Source organism: Conger conger, chromosome 7, assembly GCF_963514075.1.
Source record: "Conger conger chromosome 7, fConCon1.1, whole genome shotgun sequence".
Classification (NCBI taxonomy): Eukaryota; Metazoa; Chordata; class Actinopteri; order Anguilliformes; family Congridae; genus Conger; species Conger conger.
This window is the reverse complement of record NC_083766.1, coordinates 20,818,075-20,843,693: the sequence shown is the minus strand read 5'-3', so window position 1 is coordinate 20,843,693 and position 25,619 is coordinate 20,818,075. Positions and strand designations below refer to the sequence as shown.

Genomic DNA, 25,619 nt, shown 5'->3' with positions numbered 1-25,619 from the left:
CTACTTGCATGTATTTTTCTGTATTATTAATAACACATATCATCTACAATTCCGACCTCTGACCTTCTTCTATCTCTTTGGAGTCTTACAGTTGTTATGAGGGATCTGTTTCTGTGACGAATAGATTTGACTCAGGAGCCAGAATGGTTCAAATAAAATGAAAGAAAAAAAAAGTAGAATTGCTGGTTTGAGCCCCCGGTCTGCACATTGGGATGCTGACCTGCATCAAGAGAGATTAATTTTTCCCTAAACTAAAAAGAACCCTGCCGTTGGGCCCTTTGAGCAAGGCGCTTAACTCTAAATCTGCTCCAGGGGCTTTGCCCCTGTTCTCTGGCATTGTTCACGGTCTGTAATATGCTACGTTGATACAAAGTGGCCTGTCCCGTTTGGCCTGAATCAAATTCAAAACATTGGTGCTAGCCTTCCAAGCAGTTGCTGCATTTGCATAGCAGAATGAATATTCAGATGTGCATAAAACATCCAGTGAGCATTTGCATTGGACTTGCTATGAATGCACCTGTAATTGTACTGGCTAAAGCAGCTCGGGTTTACCTATTTCTGAAATAACAGTCCATTTTAAACTTGATGCAGGTTTAGAAAGCATTGTGTAATCTTGTTTTGGAGAGCTTTTGGGCACTTTGGACATGCTTTATAAAAACATACTCATACATCCATCCATCCATCCATCCATCCATCCATCCATTATCTGAACCCGCTTATCCTGATCAGGGTCGCAGGGGGGCTGGAGCCTATCCCAGCATACATTGGGCGAAAGGCAGGAATACACCCTGGACAGGTCGCCAGTCCATCGCAGGGCACACACACCATTCACTCACACACTCATACCTACGGGCAATTTAGACTCTCCAATCAGCCTAACATGCATGTCTTTGGACTGTGGGAGGAAACCGGAGTACCCGGAGGAAACCCACGCAGACACGGGGAGAACATGCAAACTCCACACAGAGAGGCCCCGGCCGACAGGGATTCGAACCCAGGACCTCCTTGCTGTGAGGCGGCAGTGCTACCCACTGCACCATCCGTGCCACCTATACTCATACCTGTGAATAAAAAACACATGAAGGTTAATTTTATTTACATTGTGTATCAACCTTTTAATAGAAAAATAAGCTTTTCTAATCATTCATGTGTCTGGGCAAAATATATATGCAGATGTTTTGTATTTGGATAGATTTGGGGACATTTGAGGACATCTGGGTGCAGTTTGGGATGCCTGTAGATATCTTTACCAAGTCTTGTGCACACATTTGTACACAAATATATATAGGCGGAAAGTAGAGGGGGCCAAAGTAGAAAGGGTGACCAGTTTTAGCCAATGTTTCTCTACAGTCATTCCTTGAATATGTAACCATTAGCACTACCCTCAACCAGTCCACTCTCCCTTCTCTTCTCCTGACAGGTGAGCACTAAGGGTGGGCAATACTGCAAATTCTGGGTTTGATATAAGTAATTCTAGGCCAGTATCATCAATACCGATACCAATACTTTTCAATAATAAATGCTGTTGTAAGAAAATTACTAAGTGAGCACAGCGAAAAAATACAGGCATTTCTGCTTCCTTGGCATATTCCTTGGCACTTTTGAGTAACCTAAACTACACCACAAGAAAAAAATAATGCAGGGGGTTAAAATGGGGGGGACCACTAATAAAAAAGTGCACATTTATTCTTTAAACAACTGTTCTGTAGTAGTAACAAAAAAAAGAAAAAAGAATGAAGCACTGTCAACTGTGTCAAGCCTTAATTGCAAAAATGTTTCTACTAATATATTTCTGTACTTTTCAGCAATAAGGGGTGCACAAAACAATACATGTTTCAGTCTTCATCCAGTTGGAGGTTATTAAGAAATGACTCCCATTCTCGTAAGCTAAATAAGTGACGCATGAGGACATATTTAATTTACTTCATCAGACTACGTTGGTCACGTAACACTTCAGTGAGCAGACATATTGCCGAATACTTGACGAAGGTGTGATCAAGTCATAGCGAGCCAGGAGCCAATGCGTGTTTTATGCGATCCTTGCAAGCTAGCGATTGTGCTGGAAGTCCCAGTCCCATAATGTCGCTTTCTCCACCTGAGCATACTAAATGTGTATAATCCCGATTACGTGCTTCATACAAATAACCTGTTGAAGTTTCTGAATAATTTTCGCCATTCATAATTGTTGTATACCCGCTTATGCTCGAATATTGCAATGAATGGAATACTACGAGATGTGCGGAAGTACCACGGTGCTGTGTGTTTATTTTCTCACACAGGACTACAAGTACAAGTACTACAAGAAAAGCAAATCCCCAGGATTTTACGTAGGCTATATACTCATACATTGGATTAAGCAATAAATAAATGAAATATGTTCTTAGGCGTGATTTATTTAGCTAATGAGAATGGGAAAAGTTATTTTTTATAATGTATTGAACAGATCTAAGCATATGCTCGTTTTGGGTACAGGTACCCTTTAAAATTGGTGATAATTTAGCTAGTTAGCTATCATCATTAGGTAAGCATATTGGATCGGTTAAGACATTTAGCGAACAAGTAAAGACACTAGATTATAGGCATGCTGCATGAAGGAATTTGACTAGAATAAACCATCAATCTCTTGAATACGATATACTCCGCCTCTTTAAAATGGTCTATCAGTGGACGTCTGAGTTCTTGGGGTGCTTCTGTGGCCATCTTCTTCCCTCTTTTTTGACTGACTTTCTTCGTATTGATCGGGGTGTATTAAGTGTTAAATGTTTAAATAGATTAGAGTGTTGCACTATCGTGCTGTATGTCACAGACTGCCCAGCTTATTCCACATGCCGTGAAGTAACACCACACAACACTTCCCTTCTTCTCAGCCATTTCACATGGTTTTCGTTTCGTCTCCTGCTCTCGGTCGGAATTAATCAGGAGCAATCCCAGAATATTTACGGGCACTCACGCTGCGTAAACACTGCGTAGGAATGCCTGTGCCCGTGAAAGCAATATACTGACGCAGGCCTGTTTCAGGTGAACCAAGAGTATCGATACTTAGGTATTCTGTACTTAAGTACTGTTGGTCAGGGGTACTGCAAGGTAAAGACAGCTATTTTGTGTGCTTCTAAGTGAACTTCGTGTATGTGATACTGTAGTAATTTAGAATAGGTTTTGTGCGCAGAAGCTCACCTGAGAGGGGTGCGTGGGGGTTGGACCCAAAATGCACGACTCAGAAACAATAGTTAAATAAAGTCCCGTTAGGGCTTTATTCGGGACGAGTCCCAGGAGCGTAGTCAACACAAGCAAAGTCCATACACGAAGATCCAGCCAAACAAATATAAAACAAACAAAAAGCACGGTACCGAGGGAAGAGGCAATCTCGTAGTCGGTAGACGTGCAGGGAGCTCTCCGTTTGATTGAATTATAGGGATTAGCCAAAAAGAGAGAATGGGTAGATGAGGCATATTTTTATGGTTCCAGGGGATGCCCCCCTTGAATTAGCTTCTAGAAGTTAAATATGGCTGCAAAAACAGATATGCAAGTGTTCAAATTTGGAGAGAGTTTTTGAGGACACCGACTCATTGTGTGAAATTGTATCACTTTGTTCTATTTATTACAGACTTTTTTCCTGGTGCCTTAGACTTCCTGAGATGCTACTTGCATGTATTTTTCTGTAGAATTAATAACACATATCATCTACAATTCCGACCTCTGACCTTCTTTTATCTCTTTGGAGTCTTACAGTTGTTATGAGGGATCTGTTTCTGTGACGAATAGATTTGACTCAGGAGCCAGAATGGTTCAAATAAAATGAAAAACAAAAGTAGAATTGCTGGTTTGAGCCCCTGGTCTGCACATTGGGATGCTGACCTGCATCAAGAGAGATTAATTTTTCCCTAAACTAAAAAGAACCCTGCCGTTGGGCCCTTTGAGCAAGGCGCTTAACTCTAAATCTGCTCCAGGGGCTTTGCCCCTGTTCTCTGGCATTGGTCACGGTCTGTAATATGCTACGTTGATACAAAGTGGCCTGTCCCGTTTGGCCTGAATCAAATTCAAAACATTGGTGCTAGCCTTCCAAGCAGTTAAGAGTTCAGCCCCATCTTACCTCCAAAAGATCTTCAGATCCTACACGCCTGCCAGACCTCTTTGTTCGGCCACCACAAGATGTCTGGTGTCTCCCCCTCTCTGCACTGTTATGGCTCCACAGTGGTGGAACAACCTCCCCGTAGAAGTCAGAACAGCAGAGACTCTGACCACCTTCAAGTGCAGACTGAAGACACACCTCTTCAAGCTGCACCTCTCCCCACCCCTCCCTACCTGCCTGTAATCTGTAATTGATTGGTAGTTGATGTTTTTCAGTTCTCAATAATGTGTCACTACTTGTAATAATGTGTTCGCCAGTATGATATTTTTGCTACTTTTGTTTAGCTATGTAAGCTGTTTATTGTTCCTGTGTAAGTGTAAATCATTCAATCACGTTGTGCTGTAGAAAAATTAATCAATTAATCAAATAGGCCCAAATCCTTAGCTTTGTTGTACTCTTAGCACTTGAAATTGTACCTCCCTTTCAGTGCACTTGTCCCTGGTATGCACTTTGCACTTTGTTTTATGTCTCTCTGGATAAGTTGGTGCCAAATGCCAATAATGTAATTATCTGTTTATATTGCTTTTATGATACATAGTTAATGAAACATATTATCCTTCACCCAGATTTTCCCTAAAAGAAACTTTCAAATAAATAAGTAAATGAAAATAAAAGGGAAGCCATACTGAACATAAGACAAAAGGGCACTTTCTCTTGGCAGTTTTACCTTTATTGGTTTTTTTTTCCATTTAGTTTTTTCTGGACTGACGAGCGTTTGCAGTAAGACACCAGGGTTTGGGGCGAAGCCGAGGGCCCATTGCCCTCTCTGTCTGTTTCTAGGACAGTCGACCCAACATCTGCCCCCCATCCGGCCACCCAATCTCACAGGAACGGTAAGAGGCAGACACACAGTGCCAGTGCAGACAAGCACGCACACACACACACACACACACACGCGCACATGTACACAGAATACGCAATGACCCTGCACCCATCCTTTGACCAGAGTTTTTGCTTCTTGGAGACGATGTTGTCATGTTAGCCATATAGAAAGCCCAAGAGTGTATGGACAAAGTGATGATATTCACTTATTCTGGAGGAAACATACTCTACCGTAACTAATTCGCAGAGGTGTGGGGGAAAGAAAATAGTGGTTTCACACTTAAATAGGCTAAAATGTGAAAACACCCATAATGCGCCCAGCTGCAGATCGTCATGCTAAAGCCCACTGGTGCAGCCAATAGGGACCAAACTCCCAGGAGCTCAGTCTCTGTCAACCAGAACTCAAGATTCTTTCGGACAAACGAGCATGAATTCAGGAGGCCAGCTTCACGTAAAAGCTCAAAGGCAGGCTAGTTTGAAAAATTACAGCAACTGCTTGCGCACCAAACTCATCGAATGTACTCCAAGCTCAGTCAGTGCTGGTCTATTTCAATTAACTCTATTTAGTAACACAAGGAGCATGGGTGATAACTATAACTGAAATAGTGAACCTGGTGGCCACTGCGTCACCAATCCAGATTCAGGGTCCAGTCTCTGACAGACATGATCAGGTATTTCACCTGAATACACACTTGTGTGTTACTGTAAGTGTCCCAGATTTTCTTGAGTGCAATTCACTGGGTTTTCTTTCCGCTGTCACAAATGGCGGATGGTGGACCGTTTTCAGATTTACCCAGCTAGAGAGATGAGCGGAATCGGGCTGTCACCTCAGGGTTCTGGTGGCGGTCATTTGCAGAGAGATCGGAAGGCTGCATGACATCAGAAGTTGATTATTGGCGATAGGATGCAGATTCCAGGCGGTGAACAGACCAGACTGTCCATTGACCATGTATGGAAGGTTAGAAATTGGCTGGGAAATTTGGGTTGGAAAAGTTAATTAAGACACACCACCATGGAACACAAAACTAAGTAGGGTCACTATGTGGAAAATGGGGTCAGGTTTCTCACAAGCAAAATCTATGTCAACATCAGGGGAGAACATTTTTTTATTTTTTTGTTTTTTTTATTATTTGTTTCTTTAGTTGCTTTATTTGATGTTGAATTTCCCGGACTCTGTTGAGCAGATTGGGTGGTGTTCGGTGGAGCCAGGGCAGCTTAATGAGGCTCATCGGGGGCAGCCAGCTTTTCCAGGCTGGGCTCAACACCCCAAATTTCACGAGCATACTCGGCGATGGTGCGGTCGCTGGAGAACTTGCCGCAACCAGCAATGTTGTGGATCACCATCTTGGTCCATTCCTTGGGGTTCTGCGGTGGAGGGAGCGAATGAAAGATGCAGGCCATCAGGAATTTAGAAAGTTATTTTGATCCAGTAAGAATGTAAATGCAAACCCATCACCTGTGCATCGCTACACCGGGGCTTCAACCACCAACCTTCCGGGTCCCAGTCATGTGCCTTATCCACTAGGCTACAGGTTGCAATGTTTGTACATTTTAAAACATACCCTTGATGTTTTAAGCTGTTGGAATGATTTCTAGCCACTTAAAACAACAGACAATGTAAACTCTATCAGGGCCACTGATTACATTATGATTAAAATGTATGAACTCTGACATTTCAACCTTTGACCTAACTGAACACTGACCTTGTACAGTGCATTGACTTTCTCCTGGCATTTGATGTAGTCTTCATAATCAGCAAACACCTTGAACCTGAACAGCAGAGAGTGACATTTAGTCACCTACACACAGACAGGCAGCCAGACGAGCGCTTAAGATGGCAAACATTAGCTAAGGTTAGCTAACATTCACCAACTTATTGTAATTTTTTATTTTGCCATGAACGTTACCTAACAGTCTGAAAAGGCAGTGTGTGGCAAACAAAATTGGCTGCTGATGGCGAAAATGCAGAGAGAACAAAAGTTGACAATTATTTGTCTGTCGCTATACACTTTAATCAATGTGATATTAGTTCTTACCTTTAAAAATAAATCACAGGTAAGCAACAAATCAGCTAGCTAGCATTGTTAGACATCCATTTGTATTAAAAGGGTGTAAAAGGGTGGAAAACTAAATGGAATGTTAATTTAAAATGGTCCAACAGTATCTGTTTGCTGCAAACATTGTTCACCGCAAACGTTTGCCGTCTTGATCGCACATTTGGTGCTGTCCAATGCATACTGAAAGAGCCTATCCAGCACTTACTGAGATGGTGGTAGTCTATATACAGTAGGTGTGTAGGTAGGTACATGTGTATGTAAACAATATGGGTACATATGCAAATAGGTGTAGTTGTACTCTTGCAGATGCAGGTGTATGTGCATAGATGTAGGGCTAGGTCACAGGGATCATCTAATCATGGTCCTCGAGGTCCGAGAACCGGTTTTCCATCCTCCCTTTACCTGGGAGTCAGGTGTGAAGACAATCAGAAGCACAAGTTTTTCAGCTAATTACCTGGGAGAGAAGATTTGAGGTCCAGATTTGATGACTGCAGGTCTGAGATATAGATGCTCGTGTGTATGGGTATAGGAACAGGTGTGCAGGTATATGTAGGTTATGGCTGTAGGAACAGGTGTGCAGGTATATGTAGGTTATGGCTGTAGGAACAGGTGTGCAGGTATATGTAGGTTATGGCTGTAGGAACAGGTGTGCAGGTATATGTAGGTTATGGCTGTAGGAACTGGTGTGCAGGTATATGCAGGTTATGGCTGTAGGAACAGGTGTGCAGGTATATGCAGGTTATGGCTGTAGGAACAAGTGTGCAGGTATATGTAGGTTATGGCTGTAGGAACAAGTGTGCAGGTATATGTAGTCTATGCACTCATACCTGTCGTGGTGCATCAGCAGATCAACGATGTCCTTGAAGAGGTCAGGCTGTTCGGGGCTGAAGAATCCCCCGGAGATCTGGTCCATGGCCTGCTTCAGCTCAGGGATGCGGTTATAGTACTCGCTAGCATGGTACCTGTGAGAAAGAGAAAGAGGAAAAGTGAGAGATATAAGAGAGACACAGAGAGAGCACCAGAGAGAGAGGGAGAGAGAAAGAGAGAGATTTCCCCCCATATTCCCTCACAGGATGACAGATATCCAGTACACACTGCCTCCAGCAAGGCGCTCTATTAAGACAAACAAAACTTGTTATGGTAGTGCTTGTACCTGTGTTTTCTGTCTTTTTACAAGTTTAAAGGAAGTACAGGCCTCCCAGTACCCCTACCCAAGTGAGTGGTCCCTAGAGAGTGGTCACTGTAGTGGAGGCAGAAACACTGGGGGAACAAGACCAGGCTTGATATGATGCTAGATACTATTTAGTTTTCAGGCAAACTAAGCAGTACGTACACTTTAGTGGTGGTGTTCTCATTATCTTATGCTATGTTATGTGATGCTCTGTTATGTTATGTAATGCAATGTTGTTATGTTATGTTATGTTATGATATGATATCCTATGCTATGTTATGTTGTTATGATATACATTATGCTATGTTATGCCCATGTTATGCTATGTTATGATATGTTATGTTACGATATTATGTGCTGTGCTATGCTATGCTATCTTATGCTATGTTATGATACGCTATGTTATGCTGTGTTATGCTATGTTATGTTATGCTATGCTATGCTATGCTATCTTATGCTATGCTATGTTACCCTGTGGCGTCCATGGCGTCCACGTCCTCCACCCTCATGCCGAAGATGAAGAGGTTCTCCTCTCCGGCTTCCTCTGCCATCTCCACATTGGCCCCATCCATGGTACCGATGGTGAGGGCTCCGTTCAGCATGAACTTCATGTTACCGGTGCCCGAGGCCTCTGTGCCGGCCGTGGAGATCTGCTCCGACAGGTCAGCAGCGGGAATGGCTGTGGGGGGGAAGGGGATGAAGGGAGGGAGAAGGTCATGTGAGGATTTGCAAACTGTGTAAAATCCGAATCAGTTTGTGTTTCCATCAACTACTGAATATTCTGAAGAGGGCGTAATCACGAGAGGCAGCTTCCAACTTGTGGGCTGGGTTTTCTGGAGCAGAAGCATGTGACTTGGAAATGTTCCACAGTTTTGTATAAATTTAGGCATTAGCATGTACAAATTGAAAAATCGCATAAAGACAGTTGGATGGAAACCTCACTTGAGAAACCTCACCAGGAGACTCCGCTTGAAAAATGAGTTATTGTCATAAATATAGGGCACTACATATATGTGTATACAAACACACTGTTTAAAAGTATCTGTATCTGCTTGGACCCAATTCACTTTGGTATCTTGATCCTCAATATCTTAAAACCACTCAGAATGCAGATAGAACCTTATAATTCCAAGGTCACGATATGTTGAAACGTAACTGGGAAACAATTGGTTCGTGGCCATTATCTTCTACATCTAAGCTCTGAGTGTGAGAAAGTAGAGGTGAAATTCAGCCTGGGTAGGCTCCGGTACCCTCCACGGCCCTGACCGGGAATAATCAGCCCAGATACTGGATAGATAGATGGATGGAAGGGCCCCCAAGTCAAATCCTGGCCCTTTGGTAACCACACCTTTCTCAGCCAGCGTCACCCTGTAGTTCTCCAGGAAGATGACTTTGAGGCGATCGCCCACCACGGGGTCGTTGTTGACGATCTCGCCGATGGCAGTGATCAGTCTGATGATCATCTTGGCGGTGTGGTAGCCTGGGGCGGCCTGGGCGGTGGAGGGGCAGAGGACAAACAGGCAAGCGTCAGGGGCGCTCAATGCTTTCAGGCGAGAAAATCCCCTTCAAAAACCCATGAAGGGAATTTAGGCATTAGCAGCAGACAGGCACGCGAGTATGTGTGCGTGTCGGGGCCTTACCTTTCCACCGATCATGATGGTCCTGGGTGTCCACTGCTTGTTGGGCTCCTTCTTGATTCCTGAGGAGAAAAAAAGAAATTGTTTCACATAATCTGTCCCTATCGTTCATTCTTTATTCATTTTCATGTTCATTCTTTGTTGGTCAGCATGATGGTCAAAGGGATGTTCTACTGAAGTACCTCCTGATGTTCAATGTTGTGATCAGGCAAGCGTGCAGTAATCTCTAAATTATTATCACCTGCATGAAATTCAGTGAAAATACAGAAATAGGATGCAGAGATGGACCACCTGACACTGTGGAAGTTCATACATTAATGCAAATCAGCAACCATAGCTACCATACCCCATGGATGCAGTGAACAATCAATGCTAGTGAAAGTGCTAACAAAGTTCACAAAGTTCCATTATGTTTGTTAACAAAGGCCTCTCCTTTTAAAATGTGAATATTTTTGAAACGGGAATCAAATTAGAGATATTTTACCATTCTCTATAACAAGCAACTGTATTTTCTGTTTCTTGTCCAGTAGCAGGAAAGAAAGCAACTAAAACAGTTACAGTTTAGTGGAGAGTACTCACTTTAGAGAGACTAAAGGCTGCACTCAAGGCTTAAAGAAATTACTGTGAGCACACTGTATTTAGAGTAAAGATTGTACTCACTGTTGTAGTAGGTGATTATGTGAAGACAATTGAGCAGCTGTCTCTTGTACTCATGGATTCTCTTGACTTGGAAGTCGAACATGGAGTTGGGGTTGATGGCCACCTTGTAGTGCTCTTGCAAGTGTACGGCAAATTTCAGCTTGTTCTCCTGATGGTGGGGCAGAGGGGTAACAAGTTAACATAAACTGGCATGAACCACCATTTCTAAAGTATGTGCATATTACATAATTTAGGGGAGCCAACACAAGCCTGTGTTAATCAATGGGAGCCAACACAAGTTGCTGACATCCATGACTGAGATCTGCACCATATAAAATAGCAGGGGAACCAACGAAAAGCTGGTGATAACTATTGTTACTGAGGTCTGAACCATATTAAAGGGTTGGGGTGCCAAACACAAGCTGTTGGTGACCATCACTGCTTAGGTCTCTACCATATTTAAAAGGGTGACCCCAGACCTGTTTGACATTGGCGACGTCCCGGATGAAAGCATCGTCGTTGATGAACTTGAGCAATTTCTTCAACTGATCCAGGTCACGGACAAATTCTTCTCCAATTCTCTGCACACACACACACACACACAGTTACATAAATGAACTTACACACACAAAATAACAAAGCTAACACGCCTACATATTCACAAGCTATATTAAAATTGCTAATACTCCACACGTCATTAAAACGTTGAACAAGATCAAAATTGAAATGGCATGGCTCTGTTCAATTAACAATCGTAGCTCTGCTACAGTCGGTACCTCTGCGATGACCTCGGCCAGCCCAGGGTTGCACATCACCAGCCAACGGCGTGGGGTGATGCCATTGGTCTTGTTCTGGAACTTGTCGGGGTCCATCTCGTAGAAGTCCTTAAATCTAAAAACAAAGCCACAGGTAAGTGACAAGCTCCCAAAACCCACATTAGAGGGCTGTGTGTGTGTGTGTGTGTGTGTGTGTGAGTGAGTGTGTGCGCGCCGTTGCCCTCATTGCCCTAAAACATGTAATGGGGGGGTCGGGAGGGGCAGGTAGGGGGTGCTCACACGGTGGCCTTGAGGATGTCAGAGTGGATGCGAGCGACACCGTTCACGGCGTGGGACCCCACGATGCACAGATGAGCCATGTTGATCTTCTTCTGCGGGCCCTCCTCAATCAGGGACATGCGACGCATGCGGTCCACGTCGCCGGGGAACAGAGAAGACACGCGCTGGAGCGGGGCGGGGCGGGAGGAGGGGAGAGTCAGAAACAGCAGCAGGGCAGGGAGAAATGCGCCTCGGGAATGAACCCTTTGGGACGTGAGGTCACAAATATGTGATAACTGAACATTCTAAAGCTAATGTAACAATCAGAACTGCGCTAACTGACAGCAATGAAGTTCGAGAACGCTGACTTCTAGAGTTCTAAAAAACATTCCAAGAAAAACCTTCTCTTCAAAGGGTTATGAACCAAATTTACAATTCACCTTATGATTAACCTTTTGGAAATAATCCTCTGGGTTTTACTCGAGCAGTTATCCAGTTAATCCTGCTTCGTGAATATATTAGAGCAGGGATCATCAAATCACGGTCCTCGAGGGCCGAGAACTGCAGGTTTCCCACCCTGCCTTTACCTGGAAGTCAGGTTTGAAGAAAATCTTGCCAATCGGTGGCATTGATTGTTAAGTTAATCACCCGGGAGAGAGGAAAACCAGGGCTGGATTTGGGATTAGAGTGTGGCCGGCTTTGCGTTATTGGTCCTCCTCACCTCCATGTGGCGGCGGTTGATCTCATAGACGATATCCAGGTGGCGGGGCAGCAGGTGCTGGAACAGATCAATGGGCCAGCGTTCCAGGGCTTCGGGCAGGACGGTGTGGTTGGTGTAGGCGCAGGTGCGAGTGCAGATGTCCCAGGCCTGGACAGGAAGAGAACAGGGGTCAGGGTTTCGCCGTTCTGGTTAAACCGGCCGGGGTACTGCCACACAATTAGGGAAATTTAGCTGATGACTAGGGGTTGCAGGTTCAAACTCAATACCTGACACTGTTGAGGTACACTGCAGTGTCAATAATAATTGACAATGGCGTGCATTGACAACCAACATCTCGCAGCAATGATCTGGCACCCTCTAGTGTCACAGGAAAAATAGGACTTTCCCAAGCTGGGAGTCCCATGCTGGCTTTGGTCCAGCTGAAATATATATTTCCAGGATGACCTGACCTGACCTGTTCATTCCTAATGACCTGTTAATTCATTTATAGTCTGTGAATGGGGCTGTAATCTGTATGAGAAATTAATTGACAGAAACATTAATTGATTGACTGGCAAGTAGAATTACTTTAGTGTCCTAAAAGGACAGTACTACAGTCCAGGAGCCTGAAAACTACAGGGCTGTTAGTTTAGCTTGTCATGTAGAATATAGGAATATACACTGTGATTAGAAACAAGTTGGAATTATGCAACAACAAAATAACATCAAGGCCATGCTGAACAAACCACATTACCTGAGTACAAAGGTAGAAATTTGTCAAACACATTCTAATATCACACTGCTATCAGGATTTTTTTTTTAGTTACTGATTGGAACAGCGTACCAGACCATATAGTAGAGAAAGACCTTCAGTAGGTTAAATCCAATGCTGGTTAATCTTATCTGTATGTAAAATTCCAAGCCTTGGTAGGTTGAATGGCTTGTTATTGCCATTACACAGTACATTCATACATAATCATGTTCTAATATGCTGTGAATAAGCTCCTTCTTGTAGAAAACAAAGGCTTAAATCAAGTCAAACCTGGTAGAGCAGTGTCCAATCGTATCTTAAAAGGGCCAGTGTGGGTGAACTTCAGCACAGCATAAAGCCACCTGATTCTAGTTATTGGGGTGTTGATTGAAGACCATGATAATTCGTTGAAGCAGGTTTTGGGATTTAAAAAAAAACCTGCACCCACACCAGCCCTGTTCAAATAAGATTGAACAGCCGTTTTCTAGCAGGTTTCAGACAAAAAACAAAGAAGCATTTTCTCAAATTCCTTAACAAAACTTGTGTGTTACGACTCTAGAATGGACACGGCAAAGACAAATTTGAGGCACACCAGAAAGAAGATACAAGCAGCAAAGATAAGCAAATGCAATGCAAACGTATGATGTTAACGGTGCACCGCAGACATATGGGCATCATTTGGCACATTGTCGCCACCAGGTGGTTTGATGCGGTAATGCAGGAGACACGGTCGGCGGACACAAAGATGGCCGCTTCTCCGCGGAGCTCACCTTGTCCCAGGGAAGTTTCTCTTCATCAACCAGGACCCTCATCAGCTCGGGGATCGCCATGGCAGGGTGAGTGTCGTTCAGCTGGATGGCAACCTGTACACACGACCAGCCAGGTCACCACAGGCACATACCACAAAGCATGACGCCACTAAATGCATTCATTTATTCATTCATTGATTTTTTTTTTTACAAAATGACAGAAGAAAGCAACAACATTTGTGGTGATTGAACAGAGATTATTACTATTACTACTACTATTATTATCATTATTATCATTATTATTACTCAATTTTCAAGAATGAACCTGCAGGGAAAATGGAATTGCACAGGCACTTGTGTGATGAGTGAGACAGAGGCAGTATCAATAAAAAGAAAGGGTGTAAATGAAGGCTAATTTTGTCAGCACACATCAAGAAGGTCCTGAGTTCAAGCCAGGAGCCTTAGAGTTTGCGTGTTATGTCTGCGTGGGTTTCCTTCCACCGTTAAAGGACATGGAGGTTAGGTTCATTGGAGAGTCTAAATTGCCCCGTGTGCTCCTGCCATTGCCCTTGACCAAGGCACTGGCCTCAGAACTGGAGTTGGTCCCTGCCCCACACTATGGCTGCCCACTACTCCTAAGTAACTAAGATGTGGTACAGAGGACAATGGCAGTAAAGTTGACTCTAATCTGGGGGAGGGCACGGCTCACCTTCTTTGGGAGCTCATTGAAGTCCGTGCGCACCACCTCTTTGGAGCCGAACTTGGAGGCCTTGAAGCGGCGGATGATGTCCTGGAGGGTGGCAGCCACCACAAAGTACTCCTGCTTCAGACGCAACTCCTTCCCCTCGAAGAACTGCGGCCCAGTGCACAAACAGCCATGTTTCACTCATACAGCACCACAGCCGCAATGCTTTTCAACAGCATACTGCACCTCAGCCACAATGCTTTTCAACAGCATACAGCACTAACACATTAATTAGGCTTAGGGCATAATTAGCAGTTAATGTTCATTTATTTATTTATTTTTACAAATTTTAAGTAATTTTGGTAACACTTTACTTGAACCTCTGACTCATACGCATGACACAGCAGCTGTCACAAGATAACAGATTATATCAGGTTATGTCAAATGACATAAAACTGTCATACTTTTATCTGTATATTTAGCCGTAACATCTGTGACAGCTTTATATGATTTCACATCAACTAACTTAATCTGCTATGCCGTCTTGTGACAGCTGCTATGTCATGTGTATGACAGTGTTAGTGTTATGTCAGCCTTATGGCAAGGGGTTCAAGTAAAGTGTTTTTGTACATTTGTTAACAAAAAAACCTCAGAGCTGAGCCATTGCTACCATGTGCATCAAAAGATCATGTAACACCAACCAACTGAAAACATAAAAACATTCTTCTCACTCTTTTTTTGCTAAGGAAAGAAACCTAGAAGATATGGAGCAATATTGCCCTGGCGGTGGTGTCTGTAAGCAGGCCACTCACGTTGTCATTGGGATACAGCACACGGGAGATGTTCTCAGCCAGGTTCCTGTCCAGCACGGCCTGGATGTAGCCACCGATGTTGACTGTCCAACAGAGTGCATCAAACGTTAGTGGAAAGACCCCAGGTCTCAGTGCGTGGCTCACTTTTACCACAAAACACAATGAAAATGGAGAGCTCTGTGCTGTAAGCTTCCTTCTCCAACCCCACTCCACCCATCTCCCCCGATAGATCTCATCCATCTCCACCCTCTCCACCCATCTCCACCCTGATAGACCTCATCCATCTCTACCCTGCTCTACCCATCTCCACCCTGATAGATCTCATCCATCTCCACCCTCTCCATCCATCTCCACCCTGATAGATCTCATCCATCTCCACCCTCTCCATCCATCTCCACCCTGATAGATCTCATCCATCTCCACCCTCTCCACCCATCTCCACCCGGATAGACCCATCACTGCTGATCTCGTCTCAGTGTTGGACTCACAGTCTTTCAGGTTGAACTCGCAGGGAGCCTTGGCGGACCACAGCCTCATGGTGTTGACCACGTTGTTTCTGTAGCCAGGGACGGGGGTGTCATAAGGCAGGGCCAAGACTACCTGTCAGGGGGGAGCAAGTCATTTAGGATCAGCTGGTTCTGCAATAGCATCAGCATCTCTCGCTCTCTCCATCCTTCTCTCCTCCTTTCCCTGGAGAAACAGCTGCAGCCGGTGAATTTCTTCTCTTGTAAAGCCATCTGGTTGATGGCATAGCAGGGACAAAATCAGCTGCCCCACAGTAACAGTGAGGATGGAGTGGAAAACTTCACTGACTATGTTGACTGTGAGCCGTTTCCTTTTCTATTTTCATTTTTATGGTACGCCAAAAAATGGCAGATCCCCACTGGGTTTTCACTGACCTGAGTGTCGACCCATTTGACCCCGTCTTCGTGGTGCTCCACTCTGCCGTAAAAGTGGACGGGACGCATGTACTCGGGGCGGGCCTTCTCCCAGGGGTTGCCATAGCGCAGCCAATCATCTGCCTCCTCCACCTGTCAATCACCCGTTGAGCTCAAACCCATCTAACATAATACAATCTAAAAATAAGCAGCTCAAATGATCATTCAATGAATAAAGTTAACAGCTTATAGTAAGGTTACATTAACTAATGTTTTTTTGTTTATGTATTTGCACATGATTTGCATTCATTAATGTGTTTATTATAAAGTATTTGTACATCATTTGTACAACATTAATATATTTGTGCATAATTTGCACATCAATAACGCATTTGTACATTTGTACATCATTAATGTATTTGTAGATAATTTGTACATCAATAATGTATTTGTACAATTGTACATCATTCATGTATCTGTACATTATTTGTACATCATCCATCCATCCATCCATTATCTGAACCCGCTTATCCTGAACAGGGTCGCAGGGGGCTGGAGCCTATCCCAGCATACATTGGGCGAAAGGCAGGAATACACCCTGGACAGGTCGCCAGTCCATCACAGGGCACACACACCATTCACTCACACACTCATACCTATGGGCAATTTAGACTCTCCAATCAGCCTAACCTGCATGTCTTTGGACTGTGGGAGGAAACCGGAGTACCCGGAGGAAACCCACGCAGACATGGGGAGAACATGCAAACTCCGCACAGAGAGGCCCCGGCCGACGGGGATTCGAACCCAGGACCTCCTTGTTGTGAGGCGGCAGTGCTACCCACTGCACCATCCGTGCCGCCTATTTGTACATCATTAATTCATTTTTCATTCATTCATTCATAGTTTATTTATTTGTGTATGCATATGTGTATGTCTAGCAGACCTGCCAGCCATTGGAAATCTTCTGGTTGAAGATGCCAAACTCGTAGCGGATGCCGTAGCCATAGGCTGCGAGCCCCAGCGATGCCATGGAGTCCAGAAAGCAGGCTGAGAGAGAGAGAGAGTGACGACCATCACATTACATTACAGTCTTTTCTCTGACACTTTTATCTAAGGCAACTGACAGTTGATTAGACTCAACAGGGGACAATCCCCCCTGGAGAAATGTGGGGTTAAGGGCATTGCTCAAGGGCCCAACAGCTGCATGGATCGATTCCACAGATCGGATAAATGCTTCCTAGTACTATACCACCCTCATCCATCTTGGTACTGTGAAATAATACAGTACAGAAGGCCATTATATAGTGCACTTAATGTGCATATCCCAGACTGCTTTACAAGAAAATTAAACATTAACTAATAATCCAAACCAATAGAAATTAGCACACAAAATACAGGTAAGTATCATGACCTGATTTAAAAGAGCCAATAGAAGTTACACCTCTGATATGGCTTGAATTTCAATTCCAGAGATAGGGTGCTGTACAGCTACTGTAAAAGCTCTTCTCCTTAACTGTTAACTGTTATTAATGTTACTAATTAGCTGTAAAAAAACAGAGAGAAATCAATATTACGGCCAGGAAAGTTTTAAACACATCGTATGTGTATGGAGGCTCAAGACCATTAAGTGCTTAATATTTAGTAAATGCAACCCTGGGTTTAACAGGGAGGTCATGCAATAAAGGATATGAGTGGTGTGATCTGGGCAGCTTGTGTCGGTAAACTGCATTGTGTAACTGAACCCACTGCAATGTAGTCTGGTAAATCAAAAAAGCATTGCAGTAATCCAGCCAATTTTAGCAAGGCAGTTACCAGCATTTCGGCATTACTTCCTAGGCTGGAAATTATATCAATTTCACAACACTGAGTAAGCTAAAATACAAAAGTTTTACAGGTGGGAAATATACAATTTGAGGATTTTAAATTCATAAAGGGATTAACAAAGTTCTCCCTCTCTTTCATAAAGACATTCTAAGCTCTGCACCTGACTGTGTGTTGTGTTTGACAGAGGACAGGAAGCCTCACCTGCCAGACGTCCCAAGCCGCCATTCCCCAGACCAGCGTCCTCCTCCATGTCCTCCAGCTCCTCCATGTCCAGGCCGAGCTGGGGAGAGAGGGCCGTGCACCTCACTGAGACCGGCAGGCAGAGCGACAGACGCACAGAGGCGTGGAGTCCCTCTGCAGGACACTCCGGCCCCTCTCCCCTCCCTCCTCTTCCACCCCTCCCCTCTCCCCTCCACTCATCCCCTCTCCTCTCGCCTCCCTGCCCTCTCCCCTCTCCCCTCCTCTTCCTCCCTTCTCCCCTCCCCTCTCCCCTCCCCTCCTCTTCCTCCCCTCTCCTCCCCTCTCCCCTCCTCTCCTCCCCTACTCTCCTCTCCCCTCCCCTCCACTCCTCTCCCCTCCTCCCCTCTCCCCTCCCCTCTCCGCTCCCCCCCGCTCCTCACCTGGTATGTGGCCTCGTCACAGGCGTTCTCCAGGGCCAGGTTCACCATGGTGTTCTGCAGGGTTCTGCCCATGTAGAACTCCAGAGAGATGTAGTACACACGCTGGGAAGGGACAGAGAAGAGGAGGCAGAGAGAGAGAGACGGGGGGTAGGCACAGAGAGAGAGAGAGAGAGAGAGAGAGAGAGAGAGAGAGAGAGAGAGAGAGAGAGAGAGAGATATAGTCATGTTACATTACATTAATTACATTTGTTATTTAGCTGAATATCCACAGTGACTAACAGTTGATTAGACTAAGCCAATACCCCCTGGAGCGATGTGGGACTAAGGGCCTTGCTCAAGGGCCCAACAGGATCTTAAGCTCCACTGGGGCTTGAAGCACCAACCCTCTGGGGCCCAGTCAAGCACAGGGCTATTCATGCAAACTGAATTTCTCCTTTAATGCCTTCCATTTCCCAGGTGCCGTCTCATTATAACCAGCCTCGCTAACGGTAACAAAGATAAATTTCAGGGCCACTGCAAGACGTGTCGAGTCATGTCCCCCACCTCCCCAAGGCGAGGTTTTGAACCATGACACCTTCTGAGCTGAGATCTACTTTCCCCATCTCTGACTGAATAAATTAATCAATTAATCAATAAATAAATATGAACGGAGAGCATAGTGTCTCTCCTTTAAGAATTCAGCACAACACTGAGGGCAACCAGAGAGAAAGCAATGTGGTACAGTTGCTGCTGCGTCAGCTTCAGCAACGTTAAAGAGTCCTGACCTGACCAGACCGTCCAGCCTGGATTCACAGGAATTCAATTAATCAAATACTCTCGGAACATGGCAGTCATTTCCTGAATTGGTGGAATTATAATGGCATTGCGCCTCACCCCGATTCACAAAGCACTCTGTGGCTGTGGTCCTCTAACACACTAACAGCAGCAGGAGCTGCCAAGATGCCATTTTTCTTGAACGCACTTCAAGTCCATGAACTCGGATACGTTAAGCCTCAGACATTTCAGACAGGGAGTGCCCTGCTCTTACACTTACTAAATCAAACAAAGCTTATTAATTGTTGTGGTGGTGGTGAATAGGAAGCTGGGGTTGCTGAAACCACAGGTTTGCAGCTTTGACTCCTATGGGCACACTACTGATGTACAGTACCCTTGAGAACACACCGTTAGACATGCTGGTTCTGGCTCTAATTTGTACAGTGGTACAAGTATAGGAATAACCACAAATTTATTGCAGGTTATTTTAATTTGTTTTCACTGTAGAGGCCTTTCACTTGTATATTTCTCATGTGCTGCTTATACTAGTAGAGGGTATGACTGGGCCTCAAGCTTTTTAGTGTCTGTAGCTCTGTTTATCTTAATGCGGTCATCTTGGACGTCTCCTGCAAAAGAGATTCTTACTTTACCTAGATAAATAAAGGTTAAATACAAAAAAAAAAGTAAAAGGTATATTAGACTTTATTTCTGATTTATGGACTTTTGGAATGTTGAAGGAAAGGTTAACATTTTGTAAGAACTGTTTTGGGAAAACCTCAGAATAATTTGAAGTAACTTAAGGCATCTTCAAACCTGGCATATGATTGTGGTGCAGGGCTGCTCTGACAGACCAGTCGGTGAATAAAGTGAACCCCAGTGTATAACGCTAACGCCCAGCTGGCCCAACATGTCCCCTTCACACCCCTGTCCCCAATCTGACCGTCTACTCCTAGAGTTACCAATTACCAGTGACTTCTCCCAGAACTTTATAATGAACTCACAACTCGCTCCAAGCAATACCGGCAACTTATTCTGACACTGTCCATAGTTCTGATAACCTTCTAAAATGGCCGACTCCTATTCCAACACTGCATACCATACAGGCATCATGTTCCAAACCTACAACATTACTGACTGCTCATACTAGCCCTACACAGTACTACTACTGACAAACAAATCCAACATGGCTGATAACTCATTCCAACACTATACAATACATTACATTGTGTAGTTATTAAATCAACAAAAAGCCTCAATACTGTCAATGTAAGCAATAATAAAAAAAAAAGATGAATACTGTTAAGCAATGCATTTCACTTCAGTCTGTTTTTTTATATGGTATTTTAGTCAATTGGAGGTAGGGGCACGACACTTGAGCCTGAACTTGAACCTTTGACATTTCTTGTTTTCTTCCCTCGAAGTTCAAGGGAGGCAGAAGGGGTCGGGGGGCAGGGGTGGGGGCGAGGCGTGCCTGGGGTTGCATAACGGTGGCATTTCGACTTGGGTATTAATAGCGATCATAGGGGTTGTCTGCAAAGGTTAGGCCCTACTGCATAGACTGGCGCTACCCAGTCGCCCCTTGCCTTCAAGACGAGGCACGAGGATATAGCCAAGCGGCAATATACTACGCTTAAAGAGAAGCTTTAGGAAGTTTAGGAGGTCCGCAGTTTTACATGTGTGAGATTGGGTTCCACGACTTTTCAAAAGGTGCATCTGACCTTAACTGACAAGGCGCAAGGTGTCAGCTTTATACTATAAGAAAAGGCTAAACCAGTGAACTGGACCATTTATTTTAAAGAATGTTATGAGTTTTATGTTGATAATTTGCAGTCATTTGGATCACCAATCATTACACTACAGGAACTACTGTTATCACAAGCTCAAATTTCTTTTGATTTGTTTTCTGACTGATTGCATCTGTCTACACTGTATTCCCGAGTATGGTACTCCATACATGACAGACATTTCATTGGCAGGAGGGTCCTGGCTGAAAGGGATATCACAACTTTACAAAGCCCCCGACAGGAAGGACCAGGCACTTTTTTTGGAACACGTTTCTAGTAATAAATGGTGACTGTCCTCACGTGATCTCTCGATACAAGAGCTTAGCATAAAGCCTCACTCCCCACTTACAGGATCTGACATTTTCTCTGCTACACTGCTCACAGTGCCCTTTTTTTTAAAGAAAAATGACCAACTGAACTCTGACAAAATGTTTACATTAAGACCTAGGACACCAGCAGTAGACTCTGGCTGATGTGGGGAAGAGGGCCAGGACTAAGTGTGAAGAGCTTACCATCCTCATCCTCAGCTTATTTCATATCATATTGAATAACCTGGCTCCCACATGCCCCGTATTGATTTCGGTCTTGACCTTTAACAGAGGCTAAACTTCTAACCTTTCCTGTTGCCCTCACCAGCTCTGACGAGCTCCCCCAAAAGCAGGCCCCTCACCTCCCTGCCCCAGCTGTAGTGAAGCTGGTGGTCACCCTTGGCTGTTACCCAAAAAGGTCAGAAGAAACCCTGATTGCTGTACATTCCTTTCAATTGCAGACGTGATATACTATATGACCTTTCACACTGTACCACAGCCTCAAAGAGACCCTGCACCCATTGTTACCAACGCACAGAATACATCTTTTTTCACTCTTAAAATAATGCAAATCCACCTTAACGATATTAACCTGGTGAGGAATGATGGAATGTAGTGGAATATTACATTATGTTACCTGCAGTACAGGTAAGGACCTTAATGATGAGAACCCTGACTGGACACAATGGAAAATCACCAAGTGGATTTTTATTTGTTTGTTTGCTTGATACCAGCATATGATTTTGATTCATTTTAGAAAGAAGTATAGTTGTACCTCTATTGCTGTGATATTTAAAAAGGAAAGACAAAATAGATGACACTTGTATATCTCCACTCAGGTTTCAGATTACAAAATTTGATAGACAACACACATATACTCCCAAGGAGTACTGTCAGATCAAATTTTGAAACATGAAACTACACTTTTAACCGACCTGGATATTAAAAAACAGCAACAAACAAATTAAGGTTCTGGATAAAATGATAGCGACTATTACTTTGACTCCAAATAGGTATCTCCCAATTTATTTTTGATAGTATTATCATTGCCCACTCAACTGGCACCTGTAAAATGGATGATTTAGTGGCACCAGTAAAATTGATTGATTACCCTGGTGTAAAATCCAGCTATGACCAGCTTGAATTACCAGATACCAGATTTTTTTTTGCGTCTGTAAAAATCGACTGATTAGTGGCATCAGTAAAATGTATTTGGTGGCACCTGCAAAATAATTTATTGATTCAGTATGCAGTGCACATGAAATACAGGTCGCACTGCACACATTTATACATGTAATTCAGACGCTTCATACAACACAGCTGTCAATTTCGTGATGATTTCAAAGCTGATATATGCTTCCTCTGTCCTATCAAACGTTTCTTAGCCGCTTGGTAGAAACTCACCCCGGACCAAGAGAAGGTCAGATATTTTTAAGATTCTACCTCACCTCTACAGATTAACAACTTGATCCACCCAGCTAGTGCACACGGGCTTTGGAGAAATGTAAGAGCATTATCGTGACATTAGCAATCAAATTCAAAACATTACAGTAGGCCTAGTCTAATTAAGTGATAGTTTTCTTCCTCTTTTCAACACGGTACACTAAAGAAATAAAACTTTCCTGATCCTCGGCAACAGTAAAATAGCTTAAACAGGTTTGTGGAGAAGGCGTTTCTATTTAAGTGTGCAGTGTATGGGAGCGTTTAAAAGAAGGTATAATTGGAAGGCCTTGACATTTTGCTTGGGGATCAACTGAAGATGGGAACTTCTGATGAATATTTGGGTAAGAAATGGAAAGGCATCTGGCAAAACTGGAAAACTATGTTCGCTTTTAATTTTTACAAATCACTTTCTGTAGGCTGCTACCATCGAACCCACAACTTTCAACAACCTCAGGGCCGCTTCTCCCCATAATTCATCTGCAAGTTGCGGCCATTTCCATGTCCCCAAATAATGTCGACTCTGATCTGCAAATGCAATAGCCTACATTAGATTTATCGCTTATAGTCAATAGCAAAAAGGCAGCTAGAATTTGGTTGACTGATCAATGTATTGATATCGATAGTTCTAATCGTCTCATTTTGTATCATTTCGCAGACTGTCGATATTTGCACCTGGCTCAAAATTAAATACCTTCTTATGCGCTGTCAGTTGCCCCACCTCGTATAATATTTGCGCGTCTAACACCTGTCTGCGCGAAGATGCCAGGGAAGCAGAGCGCCACCTCTTACTTTGGGATCTTTTTCGTAGTAGTGCTGCTGTGTTCGGATCCACCTTCCAATCAGGTGATCACGGACGGTGTGGGCAAGCGCGAAGTAATAATCCCGTTTCATCGCCACGTTTCGGTCCTTCACCATCGTGAAGTGCAGATGCCGGTTAAAATTTGTCTTGAGGTCTGCCACATTTTCCACCCCCGCAAGTCCTCGCACCGAAATCTGTTTTTTCCGGTCATGGTCTGAGAGTGGTTTTGACATCTTTCCTATCGGTTTACAAATAATCTGGATTACAGAAAGAAAACAAAAAAATGTAACCAGTTAACCAGCAGCCGCCCGTCACTCTTGCCCACAGGACGACACTGTTGGCCCACAGGGTTTTAAAGGAGGCATCATTTATATGTATCATAAGGCGGAGTCTCACCAAAGCTCTGGACCAATGGACTGTCCGTCAGGCAACCATCAAAGTTTGTCATACCTTAATTCACAACCGTATGGCCGGAGTTGGCACAAAGAATATAAATCAAAACAATTTTATTGATCATAAATATGCGGTGGAAAATGTTTACAAGTGGACACAAAATGCTGAGAAGTGCATAATCGTATGAATTTTCTTGATAGGAGTAGCCTTCTTTTGAGCTATCCGAAACGAAATCTTAAAACGAAAAACTACCAAATTACCAAACACACGCGGGTTAAAACGTAATCACGGGGAACCATGAATATCAAATTAAATAAGTAGCACTACAACTCCCAGAATGCTACTCGCGAATTGGTTTTTACTGACGCAACGTTAATGGGAAACGCGGTTGAAGATGGTACAGGACACCAACGACTATTAATAGTGACCCTTCTCCTCCCAAAGGTCGTGATATTTGAAAGGCACGCCAATGAGAATGTCAAGTGAAGTCTTTCACCTCACAGCTAGCCAGAGACTACATTTACTGGCCACTCGCTGTCAGATATACGGCTAATTACCTTTTTAAAACACGGCCAGAACGGTTGAAAGATGGTCGAGTTGCATCCAAAATACACTGCTCAAATGGGACGAAAAAATAAATGCACAGAAAACAAGAAATGTATTCGGTAATTATACTCCTTTATTACAGATGAAAAAAGGGATAACAGAAACAACCTGCACGTGACATATGCATGTGTACTATATACATACAAAAATTATCCATTTGAACGGGGCAACACAAGTCCATGATGGCTACACTGAAAATAGGGCAAGCAAGATTTCTGGTGCGGAGATCACAGAATACGACCAACGAGCCGTGCTGGTAGTGAAGTTTCATGGGGTCACATGACCAGTCACCAGAAACCCAGGGAATTAGTTTAATTTATTTCCATTCTAAAACGATCGAGTACCACCTCCGCTCCCTCCCCCACCCTTAATCAAAACTGGGCTGATTAATTGTGTGTGGACTTTAGATCTGACCAAAACAGGAGGACGGGCTTAATTTGTACAAAAATAGTTGTATAGTACCACAAAGAAACAGAGAGCGCAATAGAGGGGGGGAAGAAACCTTTCAAATTGGGGAAAACCACAGGTACATCGTTGACAGCCCAAATAAGACACCTTAAATTCTTACATCTCTGGGACTTAACTTAGATATTTCGACACCATAGAACAGGAGACGAAAGCAAGGTGCAGAAATGATCGAAACCGGAAAATTAAGGAAATCACTCGGTACAAATAAAAAAGAAAAAGAAAATAAGTGTCAGTGCCACACAGGCGAGCCAGTGCACACGATGATCCTGAAAGGGTATTGGACAGGAGAGGTACACACAAAACAAAACAAAAAAAACAAACATCCGCATTCACAGACCGACGCCCATTTCTACGGAAGAAAACGGAGATGCTTAACTTGCACAAAATGCTAAGGCTAACGACAACAGAATCTTAGGCCAACGATTCAGGTTTGACAGGCAGAAATACCCTCTCACACAATGAAAAATAAAATTGACTGTCAAAGAAAAACAAAAAATCATTCACAAATTGAAGCACAGCAAATTTTATAGGCAAGTAGAAATGGACTCTGACATACA

The 25,619-nt window shown here is 43.7% G+C and overlaps 1 protein-coding gene across 1 annotated transcript; it reads right to left on the bottom strand.

Annotated features, from left to right (window-relative positions):
• Positions 1–6,039: 6,039 nt before the first annotated feature.
• pygma (phosphorylase, glycogen, muscle A) lies at positions 6,040–23,930 on the bottom strand. Its single transcript, XM_061250541.1, has 20 exons — positions 23,586–23,930; positions 18,509–18,610; positions 18,090–18,168; positions 17,008–17,111; positions 16,086–16,217; positions 15,675–15,786; positions 15,187–15,269; positions 14,399–14,542; positions 13,711–13,803; positions 12,211–12,357; positions 11,511–11,674; positions 11,232–11,346; positions 10,935–11,036; positions 10,477–10,624; positions 9,820–9,878; positions 9,528–9,669; positions 8,651–8,858; positions 7,836–7,970; positions 6,655–6,721; positions 6,040–6,316 (listed from the first exon to the last, which is right to left on the bottom strand). The coding sequence occupies exons 1-20, from the start codon at positions 23,826–23,828 to the stop codon at positions 6,167–6,169; spliced, it is 2,529 nt and encodes an 842-aa protein (XP_061106525.1). The 5' UTR covers positions 23,829–23,930; the 3' UTR covers positions 6,040–6,166.
• Between the last annotated feature and the right edge of the window lie 1,689 nt (positions 23,931–25,619).